This window comes from Elephantulus edwardii, unplaced genomic scaffold (assembly GCF_000299155.1).
Source record: "Elephantulus edwardii isolate Elephantulus edwardi_28Jun2011 unplaced genomic scaffold, EleEdw1.0 scaffold00104, whole genome shotgun sequence".
Taxonomy (NCBI): Eukaryota; Metazoa; Chordata; class Mammalia; order Macroscelidea; family Macroscelididae; genus Elephantulus; species Elephantulus edwardii.
Window position 1 is genome coordinate 2,784,072 of NW_006399854.1, and position 16,830 is coordinate 2,800,901.

General features: G+C 39.1%; 1 protein-coding gene across 1 annotated transcript in view; it reads left to right on the top strand.

Annotated features, from left to right (window-relative positions):
* LRRC9 (leucine rich repeat containing 9) overlaps window positions 1–16,830 on the top strand; it is a 152,439-nt gene that overhangs the window by 110,373 nt on the left and 25,236 nt on the right. Inside the window, exon 24 of the mRNA XM_006891820.1 lies at window positions 11,568–11,676. Within this exon, the coding sequence (XP_006891882.1) occupies window positions 11,568–11,676 (109 nt within the window). The remainder of the gene's footprint in view (window positions 1–11,567; window positions 11,677–16,830) is intronic.

Sequence of the window (16,830 nt, forward strand, 5' to 3'; positions counted from 1 at the left end):
CCTTCCAGTCACTTTAAAACTAACCTTTTGCACGTATGGCATCTGTAGTTGACAACCTGAAAATCTTAGGATTTTACCATGTCAACTTTACTACTTTTCAATATGTAGATGAAAGCTTTCAGCAGAATGTTAAATGATCCCGGAAGTATTAAAAGAAGATGGAAGGAATATACTGAGTCACTGTATCGAAAGGAATTGGAAGACACAGAAGAATTTCATGAAACAACGTATGAGCAAGAGCCTATGGTGATGAAAGAAGTTCAGGCTGCTTTGAAGGAAATGGCAAAAAATAAGGCTCCAGGAATAGATGATATACCAATTGACATATTTCAGTTAACAGATGCTGCCCTGGACGTGCTCACCAAGTTGTGCCAAGAAATCGGGAGAACGACCACTTGGCCAACTGACTGGAAGAGATCGATATTTGTTCCTATCCCAAAGAAAGGCGACCCACCTGAATGTGGAAACTACAGAACAATTTCACTGATTTCACATGCAAGCAAGATTTTACTGAAGATTATAAAAAAATGACTGGAGCAGCACATCAACAGAGAACTACCAGAAGTCCAGGCTGGTTTCAGAAGGGGTCATGGTACTAGAGATATTGTAGCTGATGTTAGATGGATCTTGGCTGAAAGCAGGGAATACCAGAGGAATGTCTATCTGTGTTTCATTGACTATGCAAAGGCATTTGACTGTGTAGATCATAACAAACTGTGGCTGACTCTGAGAAGAATGGGAATCCCAGAACACTTGATCGTTCTAATGCGAAACTTGTACTTGGACCAGGAGGCAGTCGCCAGAACAGAGCAAGGGAACACTACATGGTTCAAAATTGGGAAGGGCATACGCCAGGGATGTGTCCTATCTCCATACCTTTTCAACCTATATGCAGAACAGATTATCCAGGAGGCTGGGCTCTATGAGGAGAAATGTGGGGTCAAGATTGGTGGACGATTTATCAACAATCTGCGTTATGCGGATGACACAACCCTGCTTGCTGAAACTGAGGAGGACCTGAAGCGCCTGCTGCAGAGTGTCAAGGACTGCAGCCTACAATATGGATTGAGGCTCAATGTCAAGAAGACAAAGATTCTCACCACTGGACCAATTGGCAGCATCAGGATGGATGGTGAAGAGATTGAGATTGTACACAGCTTTAGTTTGCTTGGCTCCATAATCAACAGTCTTGGCACCAGCAGCCAGGAAATTAAAAGGCGCATTGCCATGGGAAAGTCTGCTGTTAGGGACCTCTCGAAAGTACTGAAGAGCAGTGGTGTCTCTCTGGAGACTAAGGTGTGTCTGATACAGGCCATGGTCTTCGCAATCACCTGTTATGCATCAGAGAGTTGGACAATGACCAGGGAGGATAGAATGAGAATTGATGCCTTTGAGCTGTGGTGCTGGAGAGGAGTATTGAGAATACCATGGACTGCTAGGAAAACAAACAGATTTCTCCTGAAAGGGTTAAACCGGGTGGCTCCTTGGAAGCAAGGATTCTGAGGCTGCGTCTAACATACTTTGGACATGTTGTGAGGAGAGACCAGAGGGTGGAGGGACAGCGCAGGAGAGGAAGGCCCTCTATGAGGTGGATTGATTCAGTGACTGGGATAATTGGGATGGGAGTGTCAGAGACAGTGCGATTGGCACAGGACAGTGCGGAGTTTAGGGCTGTTGTACATAGGGTTGCTATGAGTCGCAGGCGACTCGACGGCACATAACAACAACAACAACAGATGAAATGATAAGGAAAAAAGACCATTCTTTTTAAAAGAGTTTTATTATATTGTTCTGTTTATGTTACAATAGAAATTTTGTTTTTTATTGGTTTGTATTAATTCATATACATTCTGTTTCATTCATGTACATTGTGTTTTATAAAATCATTCATATAACTTGTACTTTCTATAGTTACTGTTGATCTATGCCTATCTACCCCATCTTTTCAAGTCCCCATTGAATCTTTCCTATTCCTTCACCCCGACCTCTGCCTACTAACATCTGCTTTCCTAATGATATTCTCTCTTCTACTTTTATTCTTTTCCTTTTCTCCATCCCCTTTTGATAGTATATATATTATTTATCTATATAATTTATAAATATATGTTGTTGTTATGTGCTGTTGAGTCACCTGCGACTCATAGCGACCCTATGTACAACAGCTCTAAACCTTGCTCTATTCTGTGCCAATATTATTGTCTCCAACACACCTAACCCTGTTACTCCAGTGAGGGAATCAATCCATCTCATCAAGGGTCTTCCCCTCCTGCGCTGTCCCTCCATCCTCCCAAGCATGATGTCGCTCTCCCAGAACTGATCCCGCCTTGCAACATATTCAAAGTATGTCAGATGGAGCTTCAGAATCCTTGCCTGCAAGGAGCAGTCTGGCTTCACCCTCTTCTGGACCAACTTATTTGTTCTCATAGAAGTCCATGGTATATTCAATACTCTTCTCTAGAACCAAAGGTTAAAAGCATCCACTCCCCTATCATTCTTAGTCATTGTCCAACTCTCTGGTGCATAACAAGTAATTTCAAAGACCATGGCCTTTACCAGGCACATCTTAGTCTCCAGACTGACACTGTTGCTCCTTAGTACCTTGGAGAGGTCTCTGACAGCAGACTTTCCTAATGCAACTTGTCTTTTAATTTCCTGACTACTGGTACCAAGAGTGTTGATTGTAGAGCCAAGCAAACTGAAGCTGTCAACAATCTCAGTCTCTTCACCATCTATCATGATGCTACCAATCAGCCAAGTGATGAGAATCTTTGTTTTCTTGATGTTGAGCCTCAATCCATATTGAAGGCTGCAGTCCTTGACATATTGCAGCAAGCACTTCAGGTCCTCCTCAGTTTCAGAAAGCAGGATTGTGTCAGCTGCATAACACAGATTGTTGATGCATCTACCTCCAATCCTGATGTTTCCTTGCTCTGTTTTGACAACTGCCTCCTGGTCCAAGTATAAGTTTTGCATAAGCACAATCAAGTGTTCTGGGATTCCCATTCTTCTCAGAGTCAGCCACAGTTTGTTGTGACCCACACAGTCAAATGTCTTTGCATAGTCTATGAAACACAGATAGACATTGTTCTGGTACTCTTTACTTTCAGCCAAGATCCATCTGACAGTAGCTATACTATCTCTAGTGACACAGCCTATTCTAAATCCAGCCTGCACTTCAGGCAGTTATCTGTTGATGTGCTGTTCCAGTCGTTTTTGGATAATCTTCAGCAGAATCTTGCTTGCAAGTGATAGTAATGATATTGTTTGATAATTTCCACTCTATCGGATCATCTCTCTTTGGAATGGGAACAAATATAGATCTCTTCCAGTCATTAGGCCAGATGGTTGTCCTCCAGATTCTTGGCACAACCTCATGAGCACCTTTAGGGCAGCATCTGTTTGTTGAAGTATGTAAATCGGTATGCCATCAATTCCTGGGGCCTTGTTTTTACCAGTTCTTTCAGAGAAGCTTGCACTTCCTCCTTCATTACCACAGGCTTTTTGCTCATACATTGTTTCATGAAATTCTTCTGTGTCCACCAATTCCTTTTGGTACAATGACTCTGAATACTCTTTCTATCTTCTTTTAATGCTTCCTGGATCATTTAATATTCTGCCCAAGGCATCCTTAAGTATTGCAACTCGAGATTTGAATTTGTTCTTCGGTTCCTTCACCTTGGGAAATACTGATTCAGTTTATCCCTTTTGATTTTCTGACTCCAGCTTCCTGCACTTTGCATCATAATACTTTACTTTGTCTTCCTGAGCTGCCCTCTTGAATCCTCTGTTCAACTCCTTAATATCTTAATTTCTTCCCTTTGCTTTTTGCTTTGGCTTCTTGGTAATACACACACACACACACACACACACACACACACTGGGCCAATTGGCTGCATCATGATAGACAGTGAAGAGATTGAGATTGTTAACAGCTTCAATTTGCTTGGCTCCACAATCAACACTCATAGTACCAGCAGCCAGGAAATCAAAGAATGAATTGCAATGGGAAAGTCTGCTGTCAGGAACCTCTCCAGAGTACTGAAGAGCAATGATGTCAGTCTGGAGACTAAGGTGCTTCTGATCCAGGCTATTGTCTTCTCAATTACTTGCTATACATCAGAAAGTTGCAAAATGACTACGTATGATTGAAAGAGGTAGTGCTGGAGAAAAGTATTGAATATACAATGGACTGGCAGGAGAATAAACAGATTCATCCTGGAAAGGGTGAAACCAGGCTGTTCCTTGAAGACAAGGACTCTGAGGCTTCATCTGACATACTTTGGTCAATTTGCAAGGAGGAACCAGTCCTTGAAGAGGGACATCATTACTTGGAAGGGTGGAGGGACAGTGCAAGAGAGGAAGACCCTCGATGAGATTAATTGATTCAGTGATTAGAGTAATGTGGCTAAGTGTGTCAGAGACAATAAGGTTGGCACAGGACAGAGTAGGGTTCAGGGCTGTTTTATACAGAGGGTCACTGTGAGTTGCAAGTGACTCAACAGCACATAATACACACACATATATATTTCAGTAGTCCTCCTATATTCATTATAGTGGTTTTATGAAATATTTGTCCTTATGTGACTGAGTTATTTCATTCAGCATAATACTCTCTAGCATAGTATTTTACAAAATCATTCTTTCTTAATATTGCATAGTATTCCATTATGTGGATGTACCATGATTTCTCAGTCCATTCATTTGTTGATGGGCATTTAATGTATTTCCATATTTTTGCTGTTGTGAATAATGGTGCTATGAACATAGGTGTCTCAGTTCTGATTTCCTTGGGATATATTCTACCAGTGGAATAGCTGGGACATACGGGATTTCTATGTTCAACTTTCTGAGAAAATGTCAAACTGCCTTCCGTAGTGGTTATACCATTTTACAACCCACCAGCAATGAATAACAGTTCCAATCTCTCTACGTTTATTGTTTGTTGTGTTGATTTGCATTTCTCTGATTACTTGTGATTTTGAACATTTTTTCTTGTGTTTATTAGCCATGTCCATATGTCCTCTTTGTTAAGAGTTTTTTCATCTGTTTTGCACATTTGCCCATTTTATGATTGGGTTATCAGTCTTCTTCTTTTGGAGGCTCTGTGGTATTCTGTAAACTTTAGTTATGTGACCCTTGTCAGAAATTACTTTGCCAAATGTACTTTCTTGATCTGTGGGCTTTCTTTTTGCCCTGGAGAAAGTTTGTGATACACACAGGGATTTGGTTTTGAAAAGGTCACATTCGTTGATTTCATCCTTTCCTGGCTGCACATTTTTTACTGTGGTTGCAAGGCTATTTGTTTCATAGGCTAGAGTTTCTCAGTTTGTTCCCATTTTATCTCTTGTCATCTTTATGGTTTTGGGTTTTACTCCAAGATCTATGATCCACTTTGTAGTGTTTTTTGCATATGATGTGAAATGTGGATCCTATTTCAGGTTTTGGCATGTAGATGTCCAGTTTTGTCAGCACCATTTGTTAAAGAGATAGATTATCACTCCTCCACTTAATGGCTTTTGTTACCTTGACAAATATTAGTTGTCTGTAGGTATATGGGTTGATTTTTGGGTTCTCAATTCTATTCCATCGATTTAAATTTCTGTCATTGTACCAATATCATACTGTTTTTTCATTACTGTTGCTCTGTAGTAGGTTTAGAGATCAATGAGTGAGATGATTCCTACTTCATTTTTGTTTTTCAGAAGAGCTTTTCTTTTTTTATTATTTTCTTTTTCTACTAGTTTATTTACAAAACTCAAATACAAATTTGAACAAATTCTTTCCGTTTCCCTCACCTCCCCCACCCATGATTAATACAACCCAGTGATTAATCCCCCCTTCCCCCTGCACATCCATATCCCTCTGCTTCCAGCCTCTCCTACCCCTCCTGGGTCCTTATACTCATTCTACAATAATGGTTTTATACAATATTTATCCTTATGTGACTGAATTAGTTCACTCAGCATAATGCTTTCCAGTTCCTCCCAAGTTAGGCAATAATTTACAAAATTGTTGCCAGAAGAGCTTTTCTTATTCTAGATCTCTTTCCTTTCTTGGTGAAACTGGAATGAACTTGGCATCTGTGTTGGGATTAAGTTGAACCTGTAGATCACTTTTGATAGGATTGTCATTTTCACAATGTGGAGTTTTTATATTGATCTTGTTTCCTGCCACTCTACTAAGTTAGTCTATTAGGCCTAATAGATTGGGGGTTTTTGTGTACACTATCATATCATCTCCATATAGCAAGTTTTACCATATCTCTGCCCATTTAGATGCCTGTTATTTCTATCTCTTGTCTTATTACCCTAGGAAGTACTTCCAATACAGTATTGAATAGGTGTGGTGATAGTGGGCATCCTTTGCCTGATCCCTGTTCACAACTGAAATGCCTTTAGTCTCTCTCTGTTGAAAAATGTTGGCTCTTGGATTTGTGTATATACTTTTCACTATGCTGAGGAAATTCTCCTCTATTTTTATTTTGCTGAGTGTTTTAATCAGGAAAAGGTGTTGGATTTTGTCCAAGGCTTTTCTATAACAATTGATAGGATAATGTGGTTCTTGTTCTTTGCTTTATTAATGTGATGAATTATCTATTTCTTATGTTGAACCATCCTTGCATTTCAGTAATGAGTCCCACTTGGTCTTGATGAATTGTTTTTTATATACATTGTTGGATTCTACTGTGTTCATAAAATATATTAGTTGGTCTATAATTTTCTGGGTGAGTTCTTTCTTTTTCTATGCCTTTAAATAATTTAAGCATAATTTGTGATAATTCATCTCTGACTGTTTGGTAGAACTCACCCATGACATCATCTGGGCAAGACTTTTTTTTTGAGGAGTCTTTTAATGACCTCAATTTCTGGTCTGTTCAAGTGTTCTACTTCTGTCTGTGTCAGTTTGGGTGAGGTGTGTGTTTATAGGAATCTGTCCATTTCCTCTGTTTTCAAATTTATTTATTTTTTTTTAGTATAAGGAGCTCCATTACTGACCTGAAGGCATGTGGTTCAAATCCACCACCTGCTCTGCAGGAGAAAGATGAGCATTCAACTCCTGTGCAATTTACTGCCTCTGAAAACCCACTAAAGGGTTAGCTCTGGGTCAGGTCTGACTCTATGGTACATAGCAACAATAACTTTTCATAATATTCTGATATTACCAATTTAAATTTAATGACTTCTGTTGTAATATCATGCCTTTAATTTGTTATTGAAATTATTTATGCCTTTTATTTCTTTTCTTTTCTTTTGTTAAGTTTGCCAGTGGTTTGATTACTGCATTAATACCTTCAAGAACCAGCTCCTGGTTTTGTTGATGGTTTCAGGTTTTTTCCTTTTTCTATCCCATTTATTTCAGCCCTTATCCTTATAGTTACCCTTTTTCTAGAGGCTATGGAATTAGCTTATTCTATTTGCAGGAGGTGTTAAGTAGCTTACTTTGCTCCTTTCTTCTTTTATATATTTGCTTATTGTTAATAAACAAACCTTTCAGACTGCTTTAGCTGTATCCTAGAGGTTTTGATATGATGTATTTTTATTTTCATTCATCTTGAGGAACTTTTTTATTTCTACTAACCCATTAACATATTGCTCAAAGAAGGTGTTCTTTAGCTTCCACTTGGTGGTTCTTTTTCCTTTATCATCTTTTTAATTTCTAACTTTTTAGTAGTGAGGTCTGATGAGATATTTTGTATTATTGCAATGCTTTTTAATTTGTTGAGGCTTGCTTTGTATCCCAATATGTTGTCAGTTTTGGAGAATGTACCATGTGTACCTGGGAGGAAAGTAAATTGAAGTACTCTGAATACATCTGTGAGGTTAAGTTGACAGATTATATAATTCAGTTCTTCTGTTGAGGTTGATCTTTGTTGAATTTCATTTTAATTGATCAGGCCTTTGGTAAGAATGATGTGTTGAAGTCTGCTACTATTATTGTGATATTGCCTATTTCTTTCTTCAAGTCTGTTAACCATTGTTTTATGTATCTTGAAGGTCTATTATTAAATGTGAAAAAATTAATTAAGTTTATGTCCTCTTCATCTATTGTGCCTTTAACCTTTATATAGTGTCCTTCTTTATCTCTTTTGGTGGTTTTCATCCTGAAATCTATCTCTTCAGAGATGAGTCTTGCCACTCCAGCTTTGCTATGAATACCATTTGTTGGTATGTTTTCCCCCCCTACTCTTTGATACTTATGCTTTTTCCTCCTTTATTAAATGTGTCCCTTGTGGGCAACATATTGGTGGGCTTTAAAGTTTTTTATTCATTCTGCTACCCTTTTCCCCTTAATTATGTTGAAGCCATTCATATTGATTGTCATTATTGATAAACAAGGTTTTAATCATTGCCATTTTGTTGTTGTTTTTGTTGTTGTTGGTTCGTTTGGTCCATCCCCTTTCTTCTGCTGTCTTTTTGTGAAGGATTTCCCTTAGTATTTCTTGTAGAGTTGGTTGTTGGGGTTTTTTTTTATGAATTCCTTTAGTTTTTACTTTTCTGCAAATGACTTTATTTCACCTTCATATTTGATGGACAGCCTTGCTAGGTACAGGATCCTCAGGTGGCAATTATTTTCTTTCAGTCTTTTGTCTATTCCATCCCACCAATCTTCTTTCTCATAAGTTTTCTACTGAGAAATAAAAGCTTAAGGTGATTGGTTTTTCCTTTGTATGTTTTCCTTTTTAGTTCTCACTTTGTTTTTCTTGTACTGTTTTTGGTATTCTATCCTTAGTGCCAAGAAATCTGGAGAACAACCACTTGGCCAACTGACTGGAAGAGATCTATATTTGTTCCCATTCCAAAGAAAGGTGACCCAACTGAGTGTGGAAACTACAGAACAGTGTCATTGATTTCACATGCAAGCAAGATTCTACTGAAGATCATCCAAAAACGAATAAAACAGCACATCAGCAGAGAACTCCCGGAAGTCCAGGCTGGGTTTAGAAGGGGTCGTGGTACTAGGGATATCGTTGCTGATGTTAGATGAATCTTGGCTGAAAGCAGGGAATACCAGAAGAATGTCTATCTGTGCTTCATTGATTATGCAAAGGCATTTGACTGTGTGGATCATAACAAACTGTGGCTGACTCTGAGAAGAATTGGAATCCCAGAACATTTAATTGTGCTAATACGAAACCTATACTTGGACCAAGAGGCAGTAGTCAGAACAGAGCAGGGTAACACTGCATGGTTCAAAATAGGGAAGGGTGTACGCCAGGGATGCATCCTGTCTCCATACCTTTCCAACATGTATGCAGAGCAGATTATCCGAGAGGCTGGGTTCTATGAGGAGAATTGTGGCATCAGGATTGGTGGAAGATCTATTAACAATCTCCGTTATGCAGATGACACAACCTTGCTTGCTGAAACTGAGGAGGACCTCATGCACTTGCTGCGAAGGGTCAAGGACTGCAGCCTTCAGTATGGACTAAGGCGCAATGTTAAGAAGACAAAGATTCTCGCCACTGGACCAACTGGCAGCGTCAGGATGGATGACGAAGAGATTGAGAGTGTTCACAGCTTCACTTTGCTCGGCTCCACAGTCAACACTCTTGGTACCAGCAGTCAGGAAACCAAAAAGCATATTGCGATGGGAAAGTCTGCCGTTAGGGACCTCTCAAACGTACTCAGGAGCAACAGTGTCTCTCTGGAGACTAAGGTGCGCCTGATACAGGTCATGGTATTTGCAATCGCTTGTTATGCATCAGAGTTGGACAATGACTAGGGAGGACAGAAGGAGAGTGGATGCTTTTGAGCTGTGGTGCTGGAGAAGGGTACTGAATGTACCCTGGACTGCCAGGAAAACAAACAGATTCATCCTGGAGAGGATTAAACCAAGCTGCTCCTTGGAGGCAAGGATTCTGGGGCTTCATCTGACATACTTTGGACATGTTGCCAGGAGGGACGGGTCCTTGGAGAGGGACATCATGCTTGGGAGGGTGGAGGGACAGCACAGGAGGGGAAGACCCTCTATGAGATGGATTGATTCGGTGACTGGGGTAATCGGGATGGGTGTGTCAGAGGCGGTGCGGTTGGCACAGGATAGAGCACGGTTTAGGGCTGTTGTGCATAGGGTCGCTATGAGTCGGAAACGACTCGATGGCACATAACAACAACAACAACATCCTTAGTTTTGGGTTTGGATAATTTAACTATGATATTTTTGAAATTAAGTTTTTCTTTTGTGGTGTACGCTGTTTGGAATTCACTGAGCTTCTTGAAAATGTGTTTTCTCATTTTAAAAAATTATTTCTGGAAAGTTTTCTTTGAGTACCTCTTCCACAGTTTTCCTCAGTGTTCTTTCCCTTTTCCTGTTCTGGAATTCCAGTCACACATATGTTGTTGCATTTGATGTAACTCCACATGATTTTCATGTATTCTTCTCTCAATTTTTCTTCTAGCATGCTCTCATTGAAGTTCTTGTTTTCTATCTCACTTCTTCTGTGTTCCATGTCTTCTATTATGCATTTTTGTGCCCCAACATCTTAAAATTTTCTGCACTATCAATCTTGATATTCTGGATTGTATTTCAAGGCTTTTCTGTTGTTTCTAGTACTGTGTTCTCTGTCTTATGATGATTTTTTAAATTTTCTTGTTTCTCATTACTTATAGTTTCAACCATCCTTCCATCATTTGTAACTTCTTCAATAACCAGTTCAGGTAATTACACATTGTTATATTTCTCCTACCTTCTTGTCTGTAGGATATTCATTGGGTCTGTGATGTGGTCTGCTTTTTTAGAGAAAGGCTTGTTTTGTTTTTTCATCTTGTTTGAGCTTGCCTGCTGCCTCATTGACAATATGTAAAGTTGGTTTTGGTATGTGTGAGGCAGTTTCTGTTGTGTCTGTGTAGACAGTTGTCAGTTCCTTATCTTTATGATGCTGTTGATAGAGATTCAGAGTCTAAGTGTTGCCCGGGATTCCATTACCCAGTGGCAATCTTCCCTGTTTGTGCTTTGTGGTTCTGTTCCCTATTTCTCATGGCATGCTTCTCATCCAGTTGTCATTGAGAGGCAGGCAGCTGTGGTGTCTTCCTTAGTCCAGCTGTGGTGGGTCCACTTCTCTGTTCTGTCCTGTCCTGCAGTTTGATGGGAAAGTGCAGTTTCCCCTAGAAATGGGCAAAGTTTACTGCTTCTGCGTGTGCCTGGACCCTTTCCTTCCCAAGTCTTGGTGTTCAGTCAGTACTTGCAGTGTACAGTGTTCAGTGAAGCACTTTCCTTGCAGCTGGCTGATCAGGGTGTTCTACAACACATGTCCCTCTCTGTTAGCTAAGATAGCATAGATGCCTGAGTGGCCTGCAGGACTATTCTTTCCCTAATGACTAGTTGAAGATTTTCTTTAAGTAATCAAATTCTGTATCCATATTTTATTGCATTTATGCTCAAAAACTGAGGCTGGCATGCCATTTGACTCATACTTTTTATTTAAAGGTAATCCTTTTTCATAACATTTGTCAGATACTATTTTTAAAAATAGCATCTTTGGGGTTGTATATGGAGAGACTTACTTTTTTCCAATATTTTTCCTATTCTTTCAAAATATTAATCATATTTCTTTTTTAAAAATTCAGAACTGTGGATTTGATTCCAGTTGATCAATTTAGAAATGTGTGTAATGTGAACCTACAGAACAATAATCTTACCTCATTCAGTGGATTAATCTATCTGCCTAATGTGAAGGTGAGTTGCTGACAAATACCTTTTTTTCTTTCAAGTTTTAAAATACAAGTTAAAGTTAAGTTTATTTTAGATTAATATGTATTTCTAGATCATTTTTAAAAGGTTATTTCTTCTTCCTCTTCTTTTTCCCATATTCTTCTTTTTAAATATATATGTAAAAATATTACCTTTGAAGCTTCCCAAAGTCTTTCCCAAAAAGCTTCTCTGCAGCACAGGGGATGGGGGGCCGAAAAGTGAAAATGACGTTGGAGGACATGTGGGTTTTCAAAACAGGTTTGCTTTCTTCTGCCCTGTGACTTTGTCTCAGTGTATACCATACCTTTCACCCGTTTCAGGTATACAGTTAACAGGAGGAGTTTACTATATTCACAGAAATGTTCAACCTTCACCACAAATTATTATAAAGCAAGAAGTATTGAACCTTTTAACAATCACTTCTCTATCCTTTCATACCTTCTCTACTCTTCCTCCACCCCAGACCAAGGTCTTCACTGATCTACTTTGTGTTTCTATAGATTTCCTTATTCTGTGAAATCATATGATTATAATCGTACAGTGTGTGAGCTTTTGTGGCAAAATTCTTCAATTTAGCAAGACTTTTGTTCATGCTATGGCCTACATTAGTATTTCTTTTTATATCTGATTAATACACCATTGCCATGGATAATATCATAATTTGTTTACCCATTTTATTTTGTTTGTTTGTGAACACTGGGATGTTTCACCTTTTGCCTCTTAGGAATAATGCTGCTATGAACATCAATTTCTGTGTGGACACAGGTTTTTGGGTTTTTTTTAATGTATACATATCAAACATATGCTCCTACATGTAGCACCAAGGAGGAAGAAATTGAGAATTTTTACCAAATTTTGCAGTCTGAAATGGACCAAAGAGGCAATCAGGATGTATTAATTATAATTGGTGACTGGAATGCAAAAGTAGGAAACAGTGAAAAAGGAACAGTAGTTAGAAAATATGGGCTTGGTGATAGAAATTAAGCTGCAAATAGAATGATTGAATTTTATATTTATAATGATTTATTCATTGCAAATACCTTTTTTTTAAAGACACAAAAGACCATTTTACACATGAATCTCACCTGAAGGGCTGCATACGAATCAGATTGACGGCATTTGTAGAAGAAATCACTGGAAAAGCTCAATATCAGCAGTCAAAACTTGGCAAGGGGCAGACTGTGGGTCAGATTATCAATTACTCATATGTAAGTTCAAACTGAGGCTGAAGAAAATTAAAGTACGTGCACAGGAACCAGGATATGATCTTGAATGAATTACATCTGAATTTCATGATCATCTTATGAGTATGTTTGAGGCATTGAGCACCAGTGATCAAAGATCAGATGACTTGTGGGATGATATCAAGGATATCATTCATGAAGAAAGCAAAAGGACATTACAAAAACAAGAGAAAGAAAAAATTGAAATGAATGTCAGAAGAGACTCTAAAGATTGCACTGGAACATCAAGAAACCAAAAATAAAGGAAAACATGTCAAAGTTAAAGAGCTGAACAGACAATTTCAAAGGGAAGCTTAGAAGGATAAAGCAAAGAATAATGGAACGTGCAGAGAGCTGGCATTGGAGAATAAACAGGGACTCTGCATTTCTCAAGCAGAAATAACTGAAAGAAAATTTTAATCCTTGTGTTGCAGTATTGAAAGATGCTATGGCAATATATTGAATGGCCCAGAAAACATCAAAAGAAGATGGGAGAATACACACAGCCATGATAGCAGAAAAAAAATGATTTGCACTGAAAAATTTCAAGAAGAACCATATGAACAGGAGCTAATTGTAATGAAGGAGGAAGAACCTGCATTGAAGCCATTGGCAAAAAAATAAGGTCCCAGGAATCAATGAGATGCCAATTGACTTGTTTCCGTTAACACACTCAGCCTTGGATGCCCTTACCAGTCTGTGCCAGGGAATTTGGAGGACAGCTGTGTGACCAACAGATTGGAAGAGGTCCATATTTTGCTCCCATTCCCAAGAAAGATGATCCAACTGAAAGTGGACATTATCAAACAATATCATTGATATCACATGCAAGCAAAATTCCCTTGAGAATCTTTCAAAAATGGCTGAAGAAGTACATAGTTCAATGCCAGAAGTTCAATGCCAGGGATATCATTGCTGATGTCAGATGGATCCTGGCTGAAAGTAGGGAATACCAGAAGAATGTCTATTTGTGCTTTATTGACTATGCAAAGGCATTTAACTGTGTGGATCATGACAAATTGTGGCTGACATTGAGAATAATGGGAATCCCAGAGCACTTGTTTGTGTTCATGTAGACCTTATACCTGTATTAGGAGGCTGTTGTATGAACAGAGTAAGAAAGCCCTGCATGGTTTGGAATTGGAAAGGGAGTGCACCAGTAGTGTACTCTCGCTCCATACCTATTCAATCTGTACGCTGAGCAAATTATCCAAGAAGTTGGACTGTAGCATTGTAGGATTGGAGGGAGACTCATCAATAACCTGCCTTATGCAGATTACACAACCTTGTTGCTGAAAATGAGGAGGAATTGAAGCACTTGTAGAAGATCAAGGAATGCAACCTTCAGTATGGATTGCATCTCAGTGTCAGGAAAACAAAGATTCTTACCACTGGACCAATAGTCAGTGTCGTAATGGATGGAGAGGAAACTGTCAACAGCTTCATCTTGCTTAGGTCCACAATTAACATTCTTGGTATCAGAAGTCAGGAAATAAGAAGACTCATTGCACTGAGAAAATCTCAAGTTTCGAGATTATTGAGGAGTAATAATATCAGTGTGAAGACTGAAGATGCATCTGATTCAGGCTGTAGTCTTTCCAGTTACTAACATCATCTGAGAGTTGGACAAAAAGAACTGACGCTTTTGAACTGTGGTGTTGAAAAAAAGCATCTCATGGACAGCCAAGAGAATGAACAGATATGTCTTGGAGAGGGTGTAGCCAGAGTGCTCTTTGGAGGCAAGAATGACGAGGCTTCACATCACATACTTTGGGCATGTTGCTAGGAGGTGCTATTCCTAGGAGAAGAACACGATGTTGGGAAGAGTGGAGGGTCAGCAAAGGAGAGGAAGACCCTCCACCAGGTGGATTGACATGATGTTTGCCACAATGGGCTTTTATGTGTCAGAAAGTGTGAGGGTGGTGCAGGATAGAACTGGGTTCAGATCTTTTGTTCATAGGGTCACTATAAGTTGTACTTGACTTGATGACACCTAACAACAACAGTAACTATGTTTATTAATTTGAGGTACTGCTGGTCTGTTTTCCAATGCGGCTTTTTAATATTCTGACTAGCATTATATGAAAGTTCAATTTCCTCATTTGACTTTTTTAGTTTAGTCATCACGTGAATATCTCAGAATCCCTGAATGGCGCGAACAGTTAAACTCTCAGCTACTAACTGAAAGGTTAATAGCTTTAATGTTGCCCCAGAAGACAGTCCTGGAAATCTGCTTCTGAAAAGTTGTTGTTACATGCCATCAAGTCAGAGCTGACTCATAGTTGACCTTCCAGTGAGTTGTCAGAGGCGTTTAATCACACTGGAGTTGACTGTCCATCTTTCTCCCATGGAGCCACTGGTAGATTCAGACCACGTGCCTTAAGGCTGACAAGACAAATTCTTACCAGTAGCCATGAACACTCCCTTTGAGGTTGTTGTTATGTGCCATCGAGTAATCTGTGACCCATAATGACCCTATCTACAGCAGCTCTGGAGCCTGCCCTGTTTGAGCCAGTCTTGCTGATTCTGACACACCTTACCCCATCTCCCTAGTTACAGAATCAGTCTATCTCTTCAGGGGTCTTTCTCTCCTGCACTGTCCCTCCACCCTTCTGAGCATGATGTCCTTCACCAAGGACTGGTCCCTCCTGGCCACGTGCCCAAAGTATGTAAGACAAGATTCAAAATCCTAGCCTTCAAGAAGAAACGTGGTTTCACCCTCTCCAAGACAGACCTCTTTGTTTTCTTGGTAGTCCATGGTATGTTCAGAACTCTACTCCAGCGCCACAACTCAAAGGCATCAATTTTTACTCTGTCATCCTTAGTCATTGTCGAGCTCTGTGATACATAGCAAGTAACTGCAAAGACCATGGCCTGGATTTGGTACACCTTAGTGTCTAGACTGACACTGTTGCTTTTCAGTACTCTGGAGAGGTCCCTGACAGCAGATTTTCCCAGTATAATTCATCTTTTGATTTCCCGACTGCTGGTGACAAGAGTGTTGATTGTGGAGCCGAAATCTCTGTGGAGCAGTTCCACTCTCTGCACAAGTGGCATCACTCTGAGTTAGAATTAACTCAGCCATAATAGCAACCAACTCTGAGTATCTCATCATAGCTTTGATTTGTATTTATCTGATGATTAAGGATGTAGAGAATCTTTCCATGTATTTGTCACCTGTGTATCTTTTTTTGAGAAATGTCTATTCAGATTTTTGGACCTCTTTTATTGTATTTAATGATATTTTTCTCGAATGTTAAGTGTTCTTTATATATTTTGGAGCTCTAGTGGCATATTGGGTAAGGAGTTTTTCTGTCAGTCCAAAGGTTGGTGCTTCAAATCCACCAGCTTCCCCATAGGAGAAAGATCACGTCTCCTCCTATATGAGTCACAGCTTTTGAAAACCAGCTGAATTCACTTCTGACTTGACAGCAGTAAGTGAATGAGTTATATATTTTAGTTGCATTCCACATCAGCTGTATGATTTACAAATATTTTTTCCTGTACTGTAGTTATCATTCATTTTTAAAAGATGCCTTTGAAGCATAAAAGCTTTTATTCCCTTTGCTAAAGTTTAGATTTCTATTTTGTTGTATTTTTACTCACACTTTTGGTATCATATCTAAAAATCATTTCCCAGATCCAAAGTAATGAATATTTACTTCTCAATTTTCCTTTTAGTTTTTGTTCCTGTGGTTAGTCTTTGATTCATTTTTAGTTACTTTTTGTATATGGTATGTGGTAAGATCCAACTTTATTTCTTTGCATTCGGCTGTCAGGCTTAGGTTTTTTGAAAAGACTAAATCCCACTGGATGGTTTTGGCACACTCCTTGGTTTTTTTTTTCTATATTTTATTAATTTTCATAAACATTTACAGAGATTTTGGGTTTCCATTCATTCATTGTTGCACTATTC